Below are 25,704 nucleotides of genomic sequence, written 5' to 3'. Positions count from 1 at the left end.
AGACTCTCAGATTGTTAGTACATGAGAATGACCAGAAGTTATCACTGTTTCTGACACATTCTCAGGTACATTTCTCACCTACTGTACCTTTGTTTTTGTTTAAAATTTAAGGAGGGGAGCAAGTACTCTTCCTCTACTACACCCTTAAATGAAGCCCTGATATGTAGTGAGTATTTTAAACTTCTCATTTATCTAATTTGGCATACTATATTGGTAGGTTTTGAGCCTGATGCTGGTAAATTCTTTTTCTTCATGTTGACGATTGCTTTGTTGTCTGTGACTGCTACTGCAATGGTATTTGCCATTAGTGCACGTGCTCCAGTGGCCACCCTAGCATTAGTAGGAAGTGCTGGAGCAATCATCTTACAAGTGGTGCGTTTATATTAAAGAGTGTTGTAAAGTGTATGGACATACACACATATAGCTAGTGACTGATCTGTGAAGTCTGTGTATAAGGTTCTACCATATATGTACAAAATTTCAAGGGATGTAATTTTCGTGGATTTTGTGGTTGCCTGGCTTTCCGCAAAATTTCGTCCTCAAAAATTGATGACTATCATGTTAGCTCCATGCTTTCTAATTGGTAACATCAGGGGAAAAGGAGTGATCCTTTCAACTGTGAAAATCCTGAAATTTGTTGAAAAATTATATGCCTCAAAAATTTGTATGTATACAGTAGTGCATAAATATCTGATATCCTAATAGTACAAGTACACACGAAAAAATTTTGTGGAAAACCTAATTGTGACTGGGTCTGGGAAAACTATTGCCCATGACAGCAAATTTGATTTTTTTTCTAAAGCTACATGAATATACTTTCAAAATCCAGAGTTAAGTGGCCTGCTTTTGCTGGTTTCTTTTTACAAGCCAGGAGCTCAATTAATCCCATAATAATAAACATCTAAGCTGAACTGTTAGCTACTTGTATAGTGGATGAGCATATAGTTTCAACCATTCACAAGCTACAACACTCTAAATAACCTGCATTTCTTGAAACTTGCAAATACGTGATGAGACGGATTTTCCCAACAGCAGTCACAATTCTTGGTCAAATATATGTATGTTTGATTATACAGATTGTACTATCTTTGTAGATGTTCGCAGGATTTTTGAAGAACCTCAGATCAATTGATGACTGGCTTGCCTGGTTAGAGTATCTCAGTATATTTCGCTATGCACTAAATGTAGGCATATCTGTGTTCCATGATCCAAGGATGTTGTTATAGTGCACAATTGTATTGTAGGCTATAACAGTTAATGAACTGGATGGAAATGAATACCCTCCTGGATGTGCGAGCAGCAATACTTCAAGGTACAGTACATTTGTGCCATTACATACATGACCATATGCAAAATGTGCAACTTGCAAACTGTTGCTTAAATGTGTTACTTTGCTTAAGTGTGTTACTTTGCGAATATTGGCTATAGAGATCTTCAAAAAAAATCTGAGAATATGGGGCATAATTATGTCATGTGAATAGTTATGAAGTTGTACAGACCATTGTACAATACGGACTACGTATTGGACGTATCATATAGTATGGTAGTACTGTATATTGGAGATCATGGAGGTTGGGGTCTTTCTGGCCGAAAATATCACCCAAAAACCAGCTTCACTACACCATCTTGGTGTTTGATTAGGTGTAACCAAGCCCAAAAGTGCCTTCAGTACAACCCTAAATGCTTACAGTAGATTGCTACAATTTTTAAAAAAAATTTATTCAATGGAATTTTCTAATGACTGACTGACTAACTGCCTGCCTGCCTGCCTGCCTGCCTGCCTGCCTGCCTGCCTGCCTGCCTGCCTGCCTGCCTGCCTGCCTGCCTGCCTGCCTGCCTGCCTGTCTGCCTGCCTGCCTGCCTGCCTGCCTGCCTTCAGGCAAGCGTAACTAGATAAAAGCTAAGCACACAGGCTTGATTTTTTCACTGTTTGATGTCGCTTTGTCCGGAGACATGCCTTTTGGCATACCACAGTACGTATAATGCATGCATCATGGACTTATCTTTGCCCCCCTTGTGTCCCTTTTCTTTTTGCTGATAGCCCAAGGTGTTAATTCGCAGTAGCACAATACTTACGTTTGTAAACAGGAATCGTCAGTATTTTTCATGATGACTGGATTGATAACATAGACACTTCTCCTACTGTTCTTCGTTTTTAGCGCTGTGTAACAGGTTGAACATACATGTAGCTGAAAGCTAAGTGTAATGGCCACTTCGCTTTGACACTTTCGAGCCGGTAATTGATAGCTGGGGCACACGTTCAGATGAAAACATTAACTCTGGTGCCGTCCTTTCTTTTGATGCAGTAAGTGAGGGTTCACCAGTCATAAAAAATAAACAAGCAAAAATTAGGAATTTTAAATTCGATTAGGGATCATAGAAAAAAATTAGGGAAACAAGGGAGGTCGCCTACACCTGCAGATATACTAGTGGACATTTAATCCTGAATTAGGGATTAAATGTCCACTGGTATATCTGCAGGTGTAGGCAACCTCCCTTTTTTCCCTATACTTTTTCTATGATCCCTAATCGAACTTAAAATTTCTACATAGTATAAACCATTGGATATGAAATGACCAGCATGAATTGACCATTGAACAAACATGTATTGTTAAGCAGGTTACGCAGGTCCATACTGTGTGTGGAGTGTTGGTGGCTGAAGCTTTTATATTGTGGCTTGAAGCTTTTATATTGTCACACCTAAAGACCACCTTGAAAAGTATCCTTCAACTCATATAACATCCCTCTGGTGGTTCTTTCCAATGAGTATAGGTCCACTAGTAAGTATCAAGTGAAAAGGAAGCAGTACATGTATTTACAAAACTGAAATTTGCCATTTTGTTCATCATGAACCACGATAGTGGGTTCATAATAGGGATCGCCCATGTTTTTTGCAAAAATCCTAATAGAACGCACACCTAAAAACCACCTTGAAAAGCATCCTTCAACTCAAAACAACCCTCTGGTGGTTCTTTGCAATGAGTATAGGTCCACTAGTAAGTATCAAGTGAAAAGGAAACAGTATGTGTATTTCAGACAACACTGAAATTTGCCAGTTTGTTCATATTATTATTATTATTCATAATATTATTCTTCTTTCACAGGCATAGCGAAGTTTACAAGGAGAATCCTGGGATAAAAAGTAGCAAGGCTTGCTAAACGGATCATTGTGCGTGTCCATGACCTATTTTTGGTTCGTTTTTGGATGGAAACAGCCCAAACCGGGCCGTCTCTTCTTGCCAAAGTGCTATTACGCTCGAGAAGCCATACAAGATCATGCTCAGAGTTACGTTTTTGGTGTGCGCTACTTTTGGCTAATAGAATCCGTCTTTATTAAACTCAGTATAGGCCAGGAAGCTTAATCTGGGCTGATGACTTTGTTGCAAGGTGGTTTTTTTCGCTCCATGATTATTGTACGTGGGTGGGTTATCCAGATTAAATACTCTAATAGAGCAGTCACTTAAATACTCTAATAATGCAGTCAAGTGTATAATTACAATCCTTGCACTGAATTTGATAGCTATTAAAGGCACCAGTAATGTAAATTGTAGCTCATATTAGGAGACTCTCAGTCTGTATGCACATTGCAATTTGATCAGTTTCATGTGTGTACTGAAATGTTGACAGTGTTACTATGCAGAATGCAAAATTACACTATTCACAACAGTCTTTATTATCAATAGAAGAAATCTCATAATCCATTACTGGATTAATTAAAAAGTACACAAACTAGATGAATTAAAAATTGGAAATTTTAAAATGGGAATAGGGATCGCTGAAAAAAGCCACAAAACAAGAAGGGATCGCTGGGGTGGTAATGTAAACCATAAATCCTTATTTTGACTCACTTCAAAATGATAGAGCATGTAACTAAAGATTTATGACAAGAGTCAAAATAGGGATTTGTGGTTTACATTACCACCCCAGCGATCCCTTCTTGTTTTGTGGCTTTTTTCAGCGATCCCTATTCCCATTTTAAAATTTTCCAATTTTTAATTCATCTATATTATTATTATTATTCAAAATATTATTCTTTCACAGGCATAGCGAAGTTTACAAGGAGAACCCTGGGATAAAAAGTAGCAAGACTTGCTGAATGGATCATTGTGCGTGTCCATGACCTATTTCTGATTTTGTTTCGGCCCAAAGCGGACCATTTCTTTGTTGCCAAAATGCCATTACGCACGAAAGCCATGCAAAATCGCACTCATAGTTAGGTTTTTGGTGTGCGCTGTTTGTAGCTAATGGTATCTTTCTTTATTAAACTCAGTATAAGCCAGGAACCTTGATCTGTGTTGAAGACTTTGTTGCAAGGTGGTTTTTTGCTCCGTGATTATTGTACGTGGGCAGGTTATCCAGATTAAAATACTCTAATAGAGCAGTCACGTAAATACTCTAATAATGCAATCAAGTGTATAACAACAATCCTTGCACTGAATTTGACAGCTATTAAAGGCACCAGTAATACCCATAACTCACATGTCTTACACTGCACAAACACGAAACAAAGATTTTCTGACTACCCACGAAAGGCGAATCTGATGATGTATAGGTTTTATTACTTTGAGCTTTGTTTAAGGGCATACTGAAGCAATTAAGACATGCATAATTTTGTATGTAGCACTTGTATTGTTACCAGTATATTTCAGTATGTTTTTCAATAGAATTTTGTGAAAAAACAGCCAGTTTTTGCTTAGCAGGTAATATAGTCAAGATCAATACTCTATGTATATGTTAAACCCTTCATCCAACCCATAAAGCATGTAATTTTTTTTAAACTTTGTCCCTCAAATAGTTTTAGTACTATAAACAAGTACAATTATCACATGTTGTTCTTGCAGTTCATTCAATTGTCTAGTTGGAAGGGATTACTTAGACAGACTCGGATATCTGGATTTTGATGTTTGGTACAACATTTTGGCATTGGGCTGCTTCAATGTCGGCTTTATGGTATTGGTATATGTGAACCTTCGACTGCTGAAGAAAGAAAAGTAAATATACCATTGCCCATGCAATTGTATCATAGTTGTACTTTAGTCTCTGAACTGAATCACTTACTGTACATGTTTTCTGCATTGCATTAACATTTACATCAATAAATAGTTTCTTTTTTACTCACATGACACACACACACACACACACACACACACACACACACACACACACACACACACACACACACACACACACACACACACACACACACACACACACACACACACACATACATGCAGGGAAGGATTTCCTGGGGTTCCAGAAACTCCCCTGAAATTTAATCTTTTAGGCTTTGACCAGAAACAACAAACTATCATACATAGTCAAAGTTTGGTAACACAAAAGTAGAGAAAAGAAGAGGAACTACAGTGCAGCTAGCAGGAAAGGTACATGTGATTACTCAGAAGTGAACAAAGGTCTACATGTAACCACAATGAAGATCAAGATACTCTAATAGAAAAGGCAAATGTATTCTAATAGAGCAGTCAAATTTTATATACATTTTCGATCTAGATTTGCATTATACACCAGCCAAGAATAAAATGCATAGATTTATGAATCTAGTGAACCTTACAATGTTCAGTATTTGTCAGTAGTTACCCCCAGAAGACCCCCTACATCTACTATCCATGACTTGTTACCAAATCCAAAAACTACCTTTGAAAAATCCTGGCTAGTGTACACTAAGCATTCATATACACACACAAAATACCCTATCTCTGTGATAAGTGCATGCAGTGGTAGCTGTATAGTCAAGTCTCCTGTGAGTAGGAGTGTGGTATCTCACAGAATAGCATACAACACTGCTGTGTGGGTCACATTTTCCCATAAAAGGAAAGTAAAATCATGTATATAGATTACACGATCTCTGTTATGGAATTCAAGGCCCATATCAGCATTGACAGTGCTCACATTGGACTGCCCTGTGCTGTTGATGCACATGGTTTTTGCCTTTCTGGAAGACACTTGTGTCTCTTAAAGTGTTCTCTGACACAGCACAAGGTACTTGAGATGGAGCTGCTTGTTTCCTCTCCTTTATAGTATCTGCATCACTGCAAACCAGCTCTCCTCTGCTTCTGCACCATCTATAGCATGAGGAGCACTCTAGGTAGTACTAGTAGCTGTCATATTTATTATACAAGCTTTATTGCATTCCCTTCTATAATGGTTCTCATATAGACACTGCACATCACACCATCAACCTGACTGGCCTTTTGAGTTTCCTGGTGAATGATGATGGGTACATCAACTCCATGTTTCCTGCCATGCATTTACTAACTCCCAATGATGACGAGTCATCACTAAGAAACTATATCCTCCATCTCTTCCTTGGATCACATGTATGTGCCATGCATAGGTAATGTAATCTTTCCTTGTAACTTAAATGTGTCTAGCTTGTTCGCTGGCTATGTATTATTATTATCAATTTTATCTAAAGAAAAGGGTACACAAAAGGCTTATAGCCTGTACAAGGTGGTCCCCAAAACACATACACAGTACAAAAAGCAACACAGAAACATTGACTAAAAAATTGACTATCTACAAGCAAATAAAAACAACAAACGAGCAAACAAAACTATACAAAAAGTAATACTAAGTGAGAGACATCAGTTAAACAAGTAACATCGGAGCTGTGATCTAAATAAGCACAATGGTAAAGACAAAATTGGGAGTGTATGAATGGTGGAATGGAATTTTTTAAAGTTCAATATCATTTTTTACATCCAAATAAGTACAACTTCTCCCCTTATGTAAGCAAATAAATAGGATTCCCCTTGAAGTCAGCATACTTTTCCTCACCACAACACTTGTATGACTTATAACTCAATACTTTTATTACTTGTGTGAAACTAACTGTGTGCAACATGGCACTGCCATGATGAACTTTGGCTTAAATTTTGTTTTCTGACAATTGTGGAAAAGGCTCATTGTAAATGCTTACAAGATTGCATTTCACTTTTCCCAATAATTTTCGCTTAGGTTCCTAGGTTAGTGGTAAACACCTCGTACAGGCTCTGCATTCTGTGTTCGCCCTCCAGTGCCTGACTGGTAGAGTTGATAATAAATGAACACTTTATTGTACAGTGAATGTGCTTTTACAATGCATTCATGTAATCAGCTAGCTAGCTAACTTTTTATCGTTGGGGGGAACAAGGGTTAAGTCCGGAGTCTTCTTAGTATTCCCAATAAACTGTTATTGTGCATGTTCATAACTGACTTTACAGTACATTACATTAGTAAACTTTGTCTATGGTGAAGTGAATTATGCTAAATAAGCTGACTTCAAGGGAAATTCTATTTATTTGCTTACATAAAGGGAGGAGTTGTACTTATTTGGATGTAAAAAATGATATTGAACTTTAAAAAATTCCATTCCACTGTTTATACACTCCCGTTCCAAACAAATGGTGTGTTCACGTAGAAGGAATATCTAAATGCATTGTATATGTACTTGAAAACCAGATGACCATCACATGTTTCAAATTGCTACTTGCTAAGCAAGACTATATCATTCAATTAGTGTAATTAGTTACACACACAGGGTATCTGAAAATTGATCCAACTATTTAGTAAGTAGATAAGTAGTTTTGAAGATTCTCCAATTTCATGCAGGTTTCTCTGTAATGAAGTGAAATGGTTTGGAGGCCTTGCTATGGCTAATAAGATTTATAAATTAGACTGAGTGATGTATAATCACATGATAACACATTATGTTGTTAATTGCATTTGAATAGCCAAATTACTAAATTTGATTATGAATTTTCAGTGCTTCATTGGTGCCAAAGGAAATCGTTAAGTGCCCTGTACTTTTGCACAGTATGGTGAATGGTATGAACGTATAGTGCATGGTTTTTAAGGTCTAGAATTAGCCAACTATACCAAACACTTTACTGAGTGGATATTTCTCTACTTTGCATGTCTCACTCTGAACCATAGCAAACTGTATCATAGATAATAAACAGTATTTTCTTTGGCATTAATGTGTACAGCATATAGCTATATATATATATATAACCTACTAATAATATAGTTACTGTGTGCTCAGAGAAAGCTTTCAGCTATAGCTAGCTATATAGGCAAGTTAGTTACATGACTATATAAATACAGACCAGACTTAACAATACTATAAAGCAGCTCAGAATATAGTATAGCTTCCCCATTTTAATGGTATGGATCTGTACTTGTTTGTGCCCCTCCCACTGCTTGAAGGTTCTTAGTTTACTAATTTGTTAAGATGCCTTACTGTAGTTATACTGATAGTAAAGTGTCAGTAAACTTAAGTATATGGAACATAATTATTTTACTAAGTTTTAAACTCTCAGTAAAACATCAGTGAATGCGGGCTTACTGGAAAACTACTAAAATAACAAACAATTAACTGTTCCATATACTGGGGATATACCACTGTAGTAAACTAAGATACTTCAAGCAGTGTCCCTGTTAAAGATACATACTCCTACCTGTGTTGTGTGTTGCACACATGATCACAACACTTGTATGTATGCATTTGTATATATAATGTGCGTATAATTTTTAAGGTTTTGTTTTGTATCTTTCTACAATATAATTTGTCCTTTAATGTCTTCAACATTGTGGTGGCTCTTCCTGTAGCTATTTCTGCACTTTGATGCTTTGTGTATAACTGTAAATATACATATATAGCTTCTATGATTCATCACCAACACATCCGAAGCATGCACATCACACACCATAACTTGGGCGGGACTATAATGGGATTTTGTAGCTATTTGTCATACTTTCTAACATAGCGTAGGTGGGACTTCTCATTAGTGGAGATTCCTCGACCACCCATGTATTGTATATATAGCTACACCAGCTATATAGTGACCTAATTCAGTGTCAGTCACATCATGCAGGAGTGCATGCATGAATCTGTGTGTTGACTGTTGTAACTTAATATAGTTATAGCGGAGTTCTGTCCGAGTTCAACGTATATAGCTACAGGATCTAGACTGAGTCACCGGCTGATCACAAATTAACTAGACCTAGTAAGGAGCTATATCATATAGTGTTATTAATATTTTGCAAAGAAACTATGTATATAGTAGCTAGATATCATACAACAATGAAGCAGTTTTAGTCAGCTCAGCTGCGTTTTAGGGCTGACCTCAGTTGCTAGCTGTGTCCATGGCGCTAATTATCTAGCTACGTATTCACGGATCAGGTGTGATGGTACCAAAGTGCACAATGGGGTTATGCTGCATGGTCAGTGTATACTGACGAGTGAAAATTCGACGTCTCGCATCGTGCATGGCCCAGCCTGCGGACGGAGCAGGAACAGTCACGTGAGACTAACGATCAAGCATTTTGACGAGTAAAATTTTCACGAAACGCTCTATTATTATTTGTAAAGGCAATGCCTGTGTATCCTGCATGAATGTGTGCATTGTGTGAATTTACAAACAATCATACATATTACCATGCCAGTAATTATCTATAGTCTGTTCTTAAAGGTATTCATGCAGTGATTCAGAATTTACTATTGAATGAGAAAACACGCCCTAGATGCAAAATTTTGAGAAGGAAATTTTTGACGATGAGCATTGTATAACGTCAAATTCGCCAACTATTTCTCCCGTTAAATTTTGCGGTTAAGCTATACAGTATGTTTTGTACATAGTTAGCTGTAATTTTGTATGCCAAGGTCGTGCACTGAAGGTTTAATTTCTTGATTAGCTAGTTAGTTAACAGATACTCCAATAGAACAGCCATACACTGACAATAATGGCCTCATGGACGCTACGTACTTTTATGAGTTATGCTATAGGTAGTGGTTACTGAGCCGAAAGTCAGTTCAATAAGCCGGACTCGTTATTGAACCGACAGTAAAACTACTGCTGCTTGCTACCCACTACCCCTACTTTTCTACCTTATGAATGTAACTCGTGTACTAGTCTCGCTATATATAGTGTAACCTAAAGGTGAAGAAGAAATCAAAGCTGAACCAGACCCTAATCCTAACGCTAATGCTACTTTTCGCGTCCGCTAACGTCGAATGCTCGGGGCAATTACTAGATGCAAAAATAAAAACATTTCGGTTCAGTAACCACTTCTTATACAGCATGCTGCATGCATGGTCCCATGTAATTATCTTCACATAGCAGCTACAGCCAGCATACTGCAATCAGGAAAAGAAGTGTATTGAGATCATATATAGCTAAGGAAAAGCGGGCAAACAATTATGATGGTAACTAACTCATAGTTATTATTATAATTGCAGGACTCTGAAAGAGTGCGTGCAATAGTAATCCTATGCAACCTCTTACAATTTAAATCTTAATCAGCTTCAGTTATACCTGGTGGTACTGTGAATGACATGAACATGCCAAAAGGCATGCATAGTTTAATTATGTCTCAGTCACTTGACATTCCTATACTAATGGCTTCGGCCTTTGTAGTGTACCTGTTGATTGAGTTTCTGGATTATGAAATGAGTTCTTCATAAATAGTACTCTTTGGCATCATGTTTTCACATACATGACTAAATGAGTGCATTTGTTTTGATTAAGAGAAAACATTTAAAGTTAGCATCAAAAGTCAAGAAGCAAAAGTATCTGGTATTGAAGTTAAAAAGACTGGTCAGACAATGCATGGATTCATCAATACTGGGTTAATTCTAATATTGTCAGTGTGAGTACATGTACGTAACTGCATGTGGGAATTATGTACTAAGAGCTAGGGGAATGGTAGTAGAAGGCCTGAGGGGGTTATGTAGTAAATTTTCCATAAAACTGAATGTGGACCACTTCAAGGGATGCTATAAAACATTGTACTGTATGGCTTAAATTCAAACTTTACAATGTGACTATGTGCAGTAGTGTATTCTATTTTGGAAAGATAAAAATTTCCTGCAATCATTCTCAACTAATACGTTAGTTGGTACCGCATAACCTATAAATATTTCGAGGGGCAATGCTTTCAAGGTTGACCAATATATGTAGCTAAAAATAAAATTGTGAAAGATTCCAAAATGTTATTAGACTATTATGAAGGTCGAAATAATTATTTTAAGGATAAGATCTTCGCTGTTAATCCCAAAACCTCAAAATCAGCAAAAATTTCTTCCTCAAAATATTAAGGCTATATATATATATATATAAAATACCACCATATACACATTCCTGTAAATATAAGATTTCAATATAAGTATTTTAAGTGCTTCCATTCAATATAGGACAGTTGAAAGATGTCAGACACTGAGAGTATCACAGTGACAGCTTCATGGAATGACACTGATAACCAGTCAGCCAAGTGGACATTTTCTGAGGAGAATGGCAACCACACCACTACCACTAGTGACGATAACAATGCTGTTGACAAAAGTAATGATCCTACTGGCAACAGCAGTGTTACAAATGTTATTGAGAATGGCAACATTATTACTAATGATACGATTGAGAATAGTCACATTGTTACTGGTGATAACAATGTCTCATTTGTTAACATCAACTACACCATACAACCTAAACCATTTCTGTCTCACTTTAAGACAATACCTACAAAGAAAATTCTTAACAATGTTAGGTACGTGTTATGTGTTGAAAGGTTCACTATCGCATTTTCAGCACTTGAGCATATCCCAATAATATTTATCTAGTGATTAGTGCTATTGATAAGTGTATAGTTGTATATATAAATGGACTCATGTACAACAAACACAGTACACTCGCAGTACACACACACACAACACACACACGCACACACACACACACACACACACCCACACTCACACACACACACACTCACACACACACACACACACACACACACACACACACTCACACACACACACACACACACACACACACACACACACACACACACACACACACACACACACACACTCACACACACACACACACACACACACACACACACACACACACACACACACACACACACACACACACACACACACACTAAGGATACGACAATTATGCTAGCATTTTGAGGTGATTATTAAGCTTTAACAGTAGGAAAATCTGCAGATTGCACAATTCCGTTAAAAAAAGGTCGAGATATTCTAATAGAGCAGTCACTGAATTTTATTTACTCTAATAAAGCAGTCACATTGAAATGAAATACTCTAATACAGCAACCAACTAAAGAATTCAAGACTATTTGAAGCTTAAACATCAATGAAAATGGCCTGATACAGCAATAAACTGCCATTATTAGCCAATTATGGTGGCATAATTTTGGGAATAATGGGCAATTCTCAAAAGCATAATAGGTGATTTTTTGAGCACTGCTCAAAAGCATATTGCTCAATTTTTGGAACATAATAGCCTCATTCCTAACACACACACACGCACGCACGCACGCACGCACGCACGCACGCACGCACACACACACACACACACACACACACACACACATGCACACACACATGCACACACACACACACACACACACACACACACACACACACACACACACACACACACACACATGCACGCACACACACACACACACATGCACTACACACTGCATACATAGTAACATGTACAAACAATACGCACACTACACATTGTGTACATACGTGTACCTGTTGCTGCTATTAACTGCATTATTTTTATGCAGTGTACAATTTAAAAGACTTGAATGTAATGTCCAGTAGTATTAGCTGAACAATAACATTTAGTAAGCTGGTTGGTTTCTATAGTGGATCAATGAATCCTGGTTTAAATGCCATACTTGGACCAAGTGGAAGTGGAAAGACTTCGTGAGTTATTGCGTGACACGTATCAGTTAGTGACCCTGGTAAACACTTTGGATAATGTTTATAGATTATTAGATGTCCTAGCTGACCGCAAGGCTAAGAAGGGACTATCAGGACATGTTCTTATCAATGGCAAGCGGCAATCACATAACTTCAAGTGTGCCTCAGCCTATGTAGTCCAGGTTAGTAGTGTGTGATGCATACTTTAACAGTGATTAGTTACCATGAGAGAGTAACTAAAATGTTGCACATTATTGTGAAAATATTATTGAACCGAAAATATGTATAAAGTAACACTTGCATGTGTGCAGGATGATTTATTGTTGGGCACATTGTCTGTGAGGGAGAACTTAGCCTTCTCTGCTGCTCTACGACTACCCATGACATTGAGAAGGAAGGAAAGATCTGACAAAGTGGAGAGTGTTATCTCTGAATTAGGTCTTAGTCATGTTGCAAACACTAAGGTAAGAATTTCTTGTGTGTTGCCTGAATATATATAACATATAGTTGCAATAAGTATACATGCACTAACACAGATATCCCTGACTCCCTGTACCACACATATATACACAGTATTTGACTTTATTTTGTCAGTCGTCTGCACTTAATCATACCCACAGGTTGGAACAGAGCTGATTAGAGGAATATCTGGAGGTCAGAAGAAACGTACCAGTATTGGAATGGAGTTGATCATTTCTCCTGGTATTATATTCCTGGATGAGCCCACTACTGGATTAGATGCTGGCACAGCAGTATCTGTTGTCAGATTGTTGAAAGAGTATGTGGAAATGTGTGTTGTGGTGTGGGGTCTAGTCCTGAGATGTACATGCACTGACTCTTACTGTCTGAACAGCGCAGAATCAACTTAATGTTTCACTGGGTAGGCCCATGGCCATAATATATTATAGCATAGACTTTTCTTTGTGTGTGCATGCATGCACTGAGGCAGCATAGCCAAGTGGCTAGAGCATCAGCTTGGTAATTGAAAGGTTCCCAGTTCAATGCTCGGTTATGCTAAGTTGGTGTTGTTGTTTCCTTGAGCAAGAAACTTTACTCACATTTCTCCAGCCTACCCAGCTGTTTAAATAGGGATCTGTTGGCCTGGTGTTAAGCTTGTATTATTACTGCCAATATATCTGTTATTCTCCTTATAGATTGAGTTTATCAGGCAGGGTGATCATAATGTCAATACATCAACCACGTTACTCCATTTACAAGTTGTTTGATTTACTGACACTGATGTCTCGTGGTCGACTGGTCTATCATGGACCTTCTAACAATGCATTAAACTATTTCTCTGAAATAGGTTAGACACCAAATATGACCTCTTGATAGCATTATCTGTACACACTCAACAAACTTCCATATTACTTGGTGCAGGGCAGATCCAGGGGGTTCAAAGGTACCCCCTTTTTGGAAGAGCCTTAATATTACTTGATGATTATGAGCTACTGACAAGTTCTCTTTTAAAAACTTGGTTATAATGTGCTTAATCTATCAAAGATAAATAATTTGATTATTATATAGTATGTTCACGTTGAGCTGAATCCTGAAAAACAGCTAAAAATTAAAAGTGGATTTTTTCTCAACAGAGTTAACATTTCAGCCAACCAGATAATTATTGGTGACAACAAAGGTGTCAACAACAGACACGTATGGTTTGGCTCCATTACAAGTTCGGGAAAGGACTGTAATGGGCATTGTATTTATATGGCTTCCCCATAGGAAATGTATTGAGAAAATTTTGATTGGCCGTAAATATTATGTCAAACATTTGAACAAAAAGATTTTGAAATATTCTTAGCGGGTCAAGCAATAGTACAAATGAGCCAAATTTCAAGATCGTGTGTAATTGCATCCATGAGTTATTAAATGTTTTTGAGGGTTCAGCTCAACGTGAACATACTATAGGTGTATCACTTGCAGTGTTTCCTTGGCATGTAGTTAACAGCTATCTTAGGGAAATGTCAAATAGTAGCGAAACTCCAATATAGAAAAGTCAAGATAGTACAATAGAACATGATTAAATTTTACACAATTTGAATACAAAGCTGCAATCTGCTATAAATTTACACTACCGTTTTTGATTATTTGAAAAATCAAGACACTCATACCACTGTCTAATACAGCAGTCAAACATTGTTATAGAATACAAATCACTAATCATGCACGATAACATTAACTGCTCTAGGATTTCTTTTACTAAATCAAAGATGCAATGTATTTCCATTGTAATGTTACTACACTCAGGTTACCAGTGTGAACAACACAATAATCCTGCTGATTTCTTCCTTGATGTGATCATAGAGAATGAGGAAGCTGAAGGTACACACATATAGTAGTAGTAGTAATAACAGAACTGGTAAACTGTCAAGTGATAGGTGTATGTAGGGTTTTCCCAGAAATACACTGCCGGGTAGTAGTAATAACAGAACTGTGTTATGTACATTCTGTGTTAACTGTGTTGATGTGACATTTTATGCAATTGCAGCTTATATCATAAAGAATGAAGAGACTAATGTTACTCCAAGTACATATCATTGTAATCCTTTGTGGTCGTGATTTTATGTGTTATATCTGAGAAATATTCCATGAACTGTAATGATGAACTACCACTGAACACATCCCTCATAGCTAGATAAATATTATTATGATAAAATAAACCTAAGAAGCTATATACATGCAGAATTTTCAAACAAATGTTCATTATTGTGTAGTTAGTTACTTTCTGATAAACAAAAGGAAGTTTCATTAGTTAAGTGCATGTGTATGACTCTTCAGGTCCAAGTGCTGAAATTTCTGAAATCGAATCTTCAAACAGAGTTCGCCTTGCTGAGATATTTGAAAAAAGCAAGGAGTTTCAAACAGTCAAGCAACACCTTGATGGGAAACTGAAAACAGCTCTCAGTGTACCTCAAGGAGAGACCCCTGAATTTGCCACCTCCTTTCCTTGGCAGGTCTGAAGTGCTCCTACAGTGTAGTAATGAACATTTCTGTGTTTTTAAACAGTTTGGTGTTCTGGCAGTTAGAACCATTCGCAATCTTCTTCGAAATCGGTTGGCAACAGGTGTACAAGTAAGGATATATATACAATAGCTGCAAATTACACGCATTGAGAATATATAATATAGAGAAATACCAAGAGTTAATTTGATTTTTGCCATGTAATAATAAAGTATGGATGCATACATATGTTTATACCAATTAAGTTAACAACTGTACAGTAATTTCAAAGGTTTGACTTGTATACTATACATGCCATAAAGTGCCAGTTGTATTTTGAGTACAGTAGTGTTCAATATCCTTAAAATTGGTAGCATTAAACTGTGTTGCTGTTGAGAGTAAAGTGAAATTCATTTGACCTTTTAATACAGGTTGTAATGATGGTGGGAATTGCTGTGGTACTTGGACTAGTATTCCTTCAAGCGGATGATGATTTTGTTGGTGTTCAAGACAGGTGTGTCATATGTAGAAATATTAACAGTTTTATCTTCACATTTTCATCTTTTTTTTTCAGAATTGGTGCCATTTTCTTTGCAATCATCAATGCTGCATTCATCAACATTCATGCTGTTGAAGTATTTCAGAAAGAGAAGCCAATATTTGTATAAGTTTTGTACAGTGTGTGCAATGGAACCTGTCCGTGCAGCCACCTGTGAAAAAGACCATCTCTCTAATAATTCCATCTTTAAATTCCCCTGGTGAGAAATTTTAGACAAATTCACCTGTCTAAAGCAGCCACCTGCCTACTAAGGCCAAGAAACTTCGGGTTGAAGGTGCCTGACTTAGACAAGTTCTACTGTATTGTTAGTCTGTTACAGATAGCTATGCAAAATTACGCATATCTATAAGCAACACCATTAAGTACTTTTCTTTTCCCTAGCCATCAAAATGTCAGTGGGTACTACCGTGTCTCTAGCTATTTCCTTGCCAAAGTGTCATGCGACCTTATTCCAATAAGGATCATTCCAATCATCATATATGTTATCATATTTTACTGGATGTTAGGTGAGCGTTAGTGTCAGCCCTCAGTACACTAATACTAGCTACTGTTGTACGCACTGTATTCCATAAATGATAGCATCTATATACAAGCTATTTATTTAGTATAACTGGAGTAACATTTTGTAGAGTTGTGAACCAGTAGTATAGCCAGTAGATACCTGAGCTGGTTACTGGAACTCAGTCTGCCAGTCAAATTACATAGCTCTGGGGATAACTGTGCTGGAAGTCCTGCTATCATATATGCCACCATCATTATATCAAACAACATTTATACATGGCTTTTCAGTAATGGAAAGGTACATGGTCCATTTATGAAATGTGTGTGGATCAAAATAGTCCACAGTAAAGTACTCTTTATGTGATCCTCTCAGTGGTTCCATTAAAATTTTCAATTTAAATACATGTAGTACAATGCTTTAATTTGCTCAATTATAACACATAATATGAATTATGTTGTGTCAATTATGACAACAAAATCTTTAGACATAAGAAGCACGTGCACCAGTAATGTTCATGAATCTTCAATAATGCAGGAAATAGTATCATATATGCTATATTCCTTATTTACTTGGCTAAGCACCACAGTGGTTTATCTTAGTTCAAAAAATTGATGTGAATACTATTCAAACTTGACCATGAAAACAAATTGACTGTGGCACCATTCAAGTGCAGCTACTATTGAAGGTGCAGTATTTAACCAAGGAAATACGGTATAACATGTTGATGAGCATGTGTTCTGTCTAGATACTTTGCTGACAAAAGTAATATATAGTTAACTTTAGGGTGATAAACCACATCAGAGTTATTGTGGCTTCTTTGACATACCCATGTACGTAGATTACAGGATTAAATTACTGTTAATTGGTCTGAGAATTACAATTTATTTTAACATTCTTCCTCGCTGTTATTCACAGGATTTACTAGTCTTCTCACAGATCTCTAGTGGTAATTATGATGGGATGATGATAGTGCTTAAGGAATCTATAATGCATTTGTTCACTACATGTTTTAATACATTATAGGTCTGGAGTCTGATGCTGGAAAGTTCTTCTTCTTCATGCTGACACTTGTTCTGATGGCATCTTGTGCATCAGCTATAGCCTTTGCCATAAGCTCAGCTGCTCCAGTAGCAGGAATAGCAATAGCTGGAACTGCTTCAGCACTCATCCTACAAGTGGTATGTACTATAGTGTCAGGTCTTCTGTTTGTTTGTCTGGCAACATTAACCTTAAATTTGCAAACAACTGTCACTTTCTGTACTTCCATGAAATCCAAGGTGTGTTTGTTTGTTTGGTAACAGATCTTAAACAATGTAATCAAATCATGAGATTGTGTGCTTAAAATTCAAGCGCACCCAAAATGGTGTGTTAGCAAGATCACCACGTTTTGTGTTTTACAGAATATAAAAGCTCTAAATCCTATCCCTTGATCGGTTGATCCCTCTAAAAATCAATTTTAACAACAGTAATACATGAGTACCATCACCCCTATATCAAGACACATGGTTTGTGTCAAGCAGCCAAGAAATCCAGCATGCCACACTGTGAGTGTATTTACAGGAAGAAACAAAATACAATTTTCACGTATACATAGCTCCATGCTCCCTTCTTGAATTGGACCATTTTTATACTACAACTTCCCTCCACCTTCAGTACCCCACATACCAAATATGAGCAAGATTGCCTAATGCAATTGTGAAATATGAGCCTTTAAAATTCAACTTAATTTCTTCGTTTCTTTTTTCTTCTTCATTTGGGGGGGGGGGGGGGGGGGGGCTTAGATTATTCGCACACTTTACAAAAATCATTATAAAATGCAAATGAGTAGCTAGATGTTCTTGAGCTTTGGTGCATTTAAGAACGTATTGTGGCACAATCACGTACCAAATTTGGTACAAATCTGATTAATAGTCATAGAGCTATGGATGATTATTTGCATTAAAAAAGACTGATTTGTTGTCACGCCTACAGGGTAAACCACTTATGGGAGTAACTTAAAAATCAGTATGCATATGGGTTAACCATCATAGGTCAAACCTTTGGTGGTTTAAAAGAAATCGCATTGACAGCTATAGAGTTACAAGGCAAAAACTAAACTGTAAACCGTTGAGTCAAAATACTCTAATAGAACAGTCACTGTGGGGTAAAAAGGTACATGAAAAAATTTGGGAAAAGAAAACTTACCAGTATTCAAACCAGGGACTTCCATACCAAACACTCAAATCTTTAACCACTGAGCTGCTGCTATCACAGCTGATCACCTCACATAATCAGTACACATAATTAATGAAAATTCTAGCTACATATAATCTACTTAATAGTAAAAGTCCATGATTTCATAGAGCTACCAATGGAAAATCTAGATTGTTCTAAAACATTCTATGTGTGTTCTATTAGAAATCCTCGAAAAAATGTGCACTCTATTAGAGCAGTATGATTTATGATTAAAGGGAGACTACATCAGCTGCTTTTTAGCAGTGCACTATACAGAAGTAACAATACAAATACACAATATGACACAAAACAAAACAAAGATTGCAAACAAACAAACAAACAAAATAAACAACAAAAGCACAGTACTAACAATGCAGTCTTTTAAGAGATGCTTTATTTGATAGGCAATCAATGCCACACAAATTGGGGGGTAAGCTGTTCCAAATATGTACTCCACAATAGTAAAAGCTATTCTTCCCTATTGATAAAAGGATTTGTGGTACCTATTGATAAAAGGATTTGTGGTACATATAAATGATACTTGCTTCATCCTTGACATCCTGTTAATGCTTCAGTAGATACAAACCAGTCTCTTAAACATCCCGGACAAAGATGGTGCAAAACTTTAAACACTTGTACAGCTGTATGGAAACAACGTCTGTCTGTCAATTTGACAAAAGAAGAACGTGTAGATAATCCTTGTAAAAATTGAGAATGTATGCGCTCTAGAAGCTTTGAGAGTAATGCAGCTGTAGACAACATCACAGTAGTCAAAAACTAGTAATACAAATGCCTGATACAATTGAGACAATAAGTAATCTGGCAAAGGGTTCAAATGGCATAAGGCATAGTTAACATGCATGAGATTTCCAGGACAAATTTTGGTCTATAATCACTCCAAGATAAAAAGTGGTAGCAACATGAGCAAAATTTTACTATTAAGGTAAACAGACACACAACAATCTCGAAACTTCTGCCAGGATCCAAGCAGCATTATTACAGACTTCGAAACATTCAACTGTATATAGCCTATTAGCCTGCAACCAAGTTTGAACAATGAAGCTCTGTCGATTACAAAAAGTAAACTCCGTAATACAATACTATTGCAACTTCTCTCGAATCAAAGCCGATATTATAGCCATTTTGGTACAGATCAGCAGGGTAACCCGACAGGTGCCTTTTAGCATACCACATGTACAGTATGTACAATGCGACTTACCTTTGTCCTCCTTTCTTTTTGTTGATAGTTACCATGCAACCACAAGATTTTCTTAAACTGTACTGGAAATCATTTTGTACACAATATGCAACTTCTCAATGGACATGAAATTGACGGTATGTGTGATGTTATTCCATTCTTGTTGATGCAGTATGTGCAGGTTCATTAGAAAGTAAACACAAAAAATAAAACCGGTACAAATAGACCTACAGTAGTCTTGTACAGCCAGACCCTTTTCTCCACACTGTGTCTTATCAATTACAATTTATAGAGCGATGAATGCCATGCTGAGAAAAGGGTTTGGCTATGTGAGACTAGGGTAAAACTGGAGACAAGCATGGTGAAAGTAGGGATCACACAGTAAAAACAACCTGGTAGCCGTTACTATAATATTATTTAGTGGCAAATCCCAGTGAAAAAAAGGTCATTGACTTTGCCACAAAAAGTAGTGAAGGCCCATGGCACTAAGTCGTTTATACTGTGCAGGGACAGGATAAAGCAGGGATAAAACTCGGGACTCACCTACTGTATTTCCAGGGTATAACAATGAGTCAACAAGGCTGGTTCAAGGGGAGTCTCTGAGGTTTTCAGAAACTGGAACACTGTACCATTACATATCCTTGAAGACAGTAATCGAAAGTCTTTCCGGCATCACCTTTATAATTACTTATGTGTCAAGTAACTTCTTAATCACTGTTTTGTGTTTTGTTGTGTACTGTTTAGTTTGTAGTGTACTGTAGTATATGTATATGTATGTTTGTTTTTGTAGGCGGACACCTTGTACAGGCTTTGCCTTTTGTGTATGCCTTCCTTTTTGGTAAATTGAATAATAATAATAATAATAACTGGTCAAGCAAGATCGAGATCCTTTAATAGAGCAGTCATGCACCCTAATGCAATAGTCGACATTATAATAGTTACAGTGATAGTTCTATTTCAGGGAGACTAACATTAAAGGAGGAGCATACCCCTATAGCCCCTAGATTTGCATACACTAATTAAGGTGTGCCTTATTATTAATTAATGCTGTGTAGCTATAGGCCCTGAGTAATACTAGTAATTCCTGCTTCACTCAATAGCCATGCCTGAAGTAGGGATTGAATGTCCATTGGTACAATATATTTGCAGGTGTAGGCAACCTTCCTTCCACTACTTTTTATTTCTAATATGATCTATAAATTCCAGTACTTGTACATGTAAATTGGTATACTCTAAAAGAGCAGTCAAAACTACTCTAATAGAACATTCAAAGAGATCCATGACAGAATTTTTAAAATGTAGTAGAACCTGTAAAAGGTAATTCAAAGTCCTTCTAGTTTTGTGGCTAGATTTTGATTTTTCTATTTCCAATAATTACTAAGGAGTTTTGATATGCATTTGGATCAGTAACAATTGTATCTCATGACTAGCCAGAAGCTATAACTAAATAGCATCTTTAAACATACATCTTTAAACAGGCTGCAGCAGGACCAGGTGTCCCACTGACCTTCAGCATTTGTGCTGTAAAGCCTTAATAAATTGACTTATGTCTATTTGGTTCCACACAAGGTACTTTGAGATAATAAGTCACTTTCTAGAGTTCCTATGGATACAAATACCTGTACATGAAATTGACAAGAAGAAAACATCCTGACCACCTGGCAGACTCCTGTTAGTGTTCAAATGTAAATCAGATGGCTGCAGATTCAGGTCCAGTCATGGATTTTTTTGTACCTTTTCAAACATACAGTATTTAATATAACATCTTTAAACAGGCTGTAAGGCCAGGTGTCCACCTGTGCTGTAAAGCCTTAATATATTTTTTTAAAGTCCTTGGAATCACGAATATAGTGAACATGAATTTTTAACCAAATATTCTTCAAAATCTTGGGCCCTCATCACATATTAAGTGGTTATGTAAAGTGCATATTAGGCCACATAAACTTAATTATTAGTTTGTCATCCTCCTGTACTCAAAATAGCAGTGCGGGAGGGCGGATTTTCATTTCATTTTGTACTAACTAGATAGCTGAATTAGCTAGCTAAAATGACTCAAAATGCAATTTTCTTAGACTGCTCTAGCAAGGTACCAACTATAAAAGTGCCTCCCTTAGCCACCAGTGGTGCAAAAAAAGTCCTTGAGAAGTAAGAAAAATGAAGATGCATTTGGGGATGAGAAACTAATATTTAAGTTTATGTGGCCTTATGCAATATAATGTAATGGTCCAGCACTTGTGGTAACATTGTCTCTTTTATTAGATGTTTTCAGGATTTTTGAAGAACCTCAGGACAATTGATGACTGGATTGCCTGGTTGCAATATCTCAGTGTAATTCGCTATGCATTAAATGTATGTGCAAAAGCAGCTACTGCATAAATGTGTTGCAATAACAAAATATAGTGCAGTAAATGTAGTTTGTGTGTTACTATCTTATACTGTATGGTAATCTAATACTCCGTGTATGTTGCATTTACCTTTTGTTGTTGATCAGAGCATGCCTGGCCAGTTTTTTCTTATTCTGTACATATGCCCATAATTGTCACAGTTCTAGTATGGAATGCTGTGTGCTTCAAGTCCTCAAGTCTGCATGTTTCCTTATACAGACTTTAACCTATAGTTAATCTGCTTTGAATCTTTGCCTCAGTTGCATAATTTGTATGCTTTAAATTAAGATACATGTTAAACATATGTTTATTTAATGCATAGGCTGTTGTAGTCAATGAATTGGATGGAAATGAGTACCCACCTGGATGTGGTAGTGACAATTCCACAAGGTATGCTACTTTCTGTTATAAACAGAAGACTTACATAAATAATAACGTTGCCATCTTAACTATCTTAGTATACAATGTTCAACTGAATCGAATTGTAGAATAACTGTATCATCTGTATATAACCTATTTTGTACTGGAAGACAGTTAGCTACAGGAACATATCTCCAGATTTGGAAGTGAAGTATCGGTGCAAAATTTGGAGGCGCAGCCTGACAGATTTTGAATATTAAAATGTTAATCTTAATACATGTCTGGTGAGGAATTGTGTATAGTGACCCAATAACATATCCAAATTCTCCAAGACTTAGTTTTAAATTTCAAGTTAGTGTTATATTCTTTAAATCCATTGTATTCCACTACTCTATTAGAATACATCTGTTTGAATATTTCGATCTGTACTGTAAAGGCACACCCTTAATCCACTAAGTTTCCTATTCTGCTGTAGCTATACTATCCAATCTTGTTCCTGTACATTTGTGCTCCAAGCTAAAATAGTGTTTCTGCTGCAAGCTCACAAGTTAAAATTTCAGAGGGGGTTCCAGAATCCCTCTAAAATACACCTTTGAGATGTTTAGTTTCTACAACGCATAATGAACAGCTGCAAGAAATAATAATTGCTCAACTTAGAGTTCTAATATTTCAGAACATAAATTGTATATGTAGGTGTAGATCATAGTTTTAATATGCAGCGTGGTTTGGACACTGCTGCAAAGTGTAAATATTTGCGGACTGTAGTCAATCATACATATATTGTTTTTGGTTGTTGTTGTTTTAGCACATTTGATTGCCTAGTTGGAAGGGATTACTTGGACACACTTGGATATTTGGAGTTTGATATTTGGTACAACATACTGGCATTGGCCTGCTTCAATGTTGGCTATCTATTTCTGTCATATTTAATCCTTCGTATCATAAAGAAAGAAAAATAAGGATACTGTTGCTGCCACTGTATGAACTTTATGTCCAACTAACTTACAATTACATTTTAATCAGTGCACATAATATTAAACTGCGTACAAAATTGTCTGCATAGCTGTATCAGTTGAGCTGTTTTGAATTGAATGTATGTTATATAACTGGATATGAAACTGAGATCTGAGTAACAAGAGCAACTTTACTCATCTATTTTGTAGGCTTCGAGTTTCCACCCAAAATTATTAATAAGATTAGTTATATACACTAGTACCAACAAGAAGCTGTTTGTAACAAATCTGCTTATGTATTTTTGAATCTTTTCTATGTTGCAGCTGTCTTTCTAAGTAGACATGGATTCCAAACTGTGCAAGCACATTCTAAAATTGGTATACTAAGGACTGTAACATGACTCTTTAATATGGGAAGGTCTTTAATATGGGCTTTAAAGTTTCTATATAACCCCAAGGCAGAACTTACTTTTTTTGATATGTTTTGACCAGTTCAGTTTTCATTAATGACGATTCCTACGTATTTAACTTTATATGTGGAACTCTATCAAACGCTATGGAAGAGTCCAGAAAAATACAGTTAGTTTGTTATTTTCATTTAGACCGTTAGCAAAATCGTTTATAATTGTTAGTAGTTGAGTTTCACATGATTTACCAGCTTGAAGGCCATTTTGTTCTTCAGTAAATACAAATGTGAGTATGGCTTCCCTTTTTGAAGATGGGAATTACATTTGCTACATTTCAATCTTCTGGTAGATTCAGGATTAGTGGAAGTTCATTTGACAGTCGATAATAAGGCATATGGGCACAAACTACACCCCATCACATAACAGGCCATTTCTCATTCATCTATCTTTAATCTGTAACTTGCATTTAAACAACCAACTAATTAAAATGTTTAATAAGCACTGAATATTACATGGCCATATAAAAAGGTATGAGTCAAATTTTGTGTGCCCACATTCCCTATTTTTGCAGGCCTGGTCATATATAGGATCTGGTCCAGATGGTTTAAACTAAAAAACAAAAAAAAACATTAATTAGAAATTAAGAAATTCAACTCCCTTCACAGAAATTGAAATTGTACTATTTCAGGAAAAGGGGTACCAGTGATTAATAGGTACTACTGACCAGTCTTCCTGGTTAAAAATTGTTACCGCATTTGCGAAAAGCGGCCTTATAGCTTTTTTAATTGTGTGTACTTGGCAACTCATAACTTTCCCTGTGAATATGGTACCATCTTGAAATTTGGTTGTATTATATCCTTAACATACCGCTATTGCTGGGTGTAATTATATAATATGAAGGTGATGAGTTAAAAACACAAGGAGTTATAATGAATTAATCTTGGGAATTTGGAAAGGCTATATATAAGACCCAGAGTCGGTTACAAGTATTGATGTACTAGATTTTACGTGGCTATCTGTAAGAATATTCTTATCATCAACATATATCAGGGGTATACTATATACACTGATCTTTCTTTTTGTTTGTTAAAAGACCATAGCCTCTTTGTTATGTTACCATTATCAGCATCAATAAAGCTGTTGATATATTTGTTGTAAGCTTTCTGGCATTCCTTCTGGCACTCCTTTTAAAGAGAATAATACAACTGCCAGTCTTCACCACTGTGTGATTGATTTGCTCTATTGTAGCAGTACAGTGTTGCTTTGAGAGTCGTTTTATGATAGGAGACATCCTGGGATAGTTTTTTAGTGGAAAAGAGCTTATATGGTATCAAACTAACTTGGCAGTCATCACAAGAGATTTTAATCAATCAAATATTCTAATAGAACAGCCAACTAGCTAGTGTAATAGATCAACCTTATTAAGACTGCAGTATGAGGAACTC

At 36.5% G+C, this 25,704-nt stretch overlaps 2 protein-coding genes across 8 annotated transcripts in view; both read left to right on the top strand.

Annotated features, from left to right (window-relative positions):
• Nucleotides 1-5,114, top strand: part of LOC136257036 (broad substrate specificity ATP-binding cassette transporter ABCG2-like) — a 34,182-nt gene extending 29,068 nt beyond the window's left edge. For 6 of the 7 annotated variants that reach the window (XM_066050144.1, XM_066050141.1, XM_066050143.1 and 3 more), the window contains 4 exons: nucleotides 218-372; nucleotides 1,095-1,184; nucleotides 1,245-1,312; nucleotides 4,842-5,114. In XM_066050144.1, coding sequence (XP_065906216.1) covers nucleotides 218-372; nucleotides 1,095-1,184; nucleotides 1,245-1,312; nucleotides 4,842-4,995 — 467 coding nt within the window. In that variant the 3' untranslated portion in view covers nucleotides 4,996-5,114. Of the gene's footprint in view, nucleotides 1-2; nucleotides 77-217; nucleotides 373-1,094; nucleotides 1,185-1,244; nucleotides 1,313-4,841 lie in introns of those variants that run through there. The other variant, XM_066050147.1, reaches the window with a different exon arrangement.
• A 3,764-nt stretch (nucleotides 5,115-8,878) lies between these two features.
• Nucleotides 8,879-24,023, top strand: LOC136257031 (broad substrate specificity ATP-binding cassette transporter ABCG2-like). The gene is made up of 17 exons (XM_066050131.1): nucleotides 8,879-9,005; nucleotides 11,192-11,541; nucleotides 12,683-12,742; nucleotides 12,807-12,921; nucleotides 13,051-13,203; nucleotides 13,360-13,517; nucleotides 13,894-14,045; nucleotides 14,990-15,064; nucleotides 15,521-15,696; nucleotides 15,749-15,814; nucleotides 16,114-16,196; nucleotides 16,257-16,346; nucleotides 16,623-16,747; nucleotides 17,767-17,921; nucleotides 22,415-22,504; nucleotides 22,862-22,929; nucleotides 23,705-24,023. Exons 2-17 carry the CDS (start codon nucleotides 11,204-11,206, stop codon nucleotides 23,856-23,858), a joined length of 2,058 nt encoding a protein of 685 aa, XP_065906203.1. The 5' UTR covers nucleotides 8,879-9,005; nucleotides 11,192-11,203; the 3' UTR covers nucleotides 23,859-24,023.
• The last annotated feature ends 1,681 nt before the right edge of the window (nucleotides 24,024-25,704 follow it).

Source organism: Dysidea avara, chromosome 5 (assembly GCF_963678975.1).
Source record: "Dysidea avara chromosome 5, odDysAvar1.4, whole genome shotgun sequence".
Taxonomy (NCBI): Eukaryota; Metazoa; Porifera; class Demospongiae; order Dictyoceratida; family Dysideidae; genus Dysidea; species Dysidea avara.
The sequence above is the reverse complement of the archived record's forward strand: the minus strand, read 5'-3'. Positions and strand labels throughout refer to the sequence as shown.

What these genes read in the sequence shown, in the direction of transcription:
- LOC136257031 (XM_066050131.1), top strand. Translation starts at nt 11,204, where the DNA reads ATGTCAGACACTGAGAGTATCACAGTGACAGCTTCATGGAATGACACT. An exon ending in AGTGGAAGTGGAAAGACTTC is followed by an intron (nt 12,743 to 12,806) that starts GTGAGTTATTGC and finishes TAATGTTTATAG; the next exon opens with ATTATTAGATGTCCTAGCTG. An exon ending in GGTTGGCAACAGGTGTACAA is followed by an intron (nt 15,815 to 16,113) that starts GTAAGGATATAT and finishes CTTTTAATACAG; the next exon opens with GTTGTAATGATGGTGGGAAT.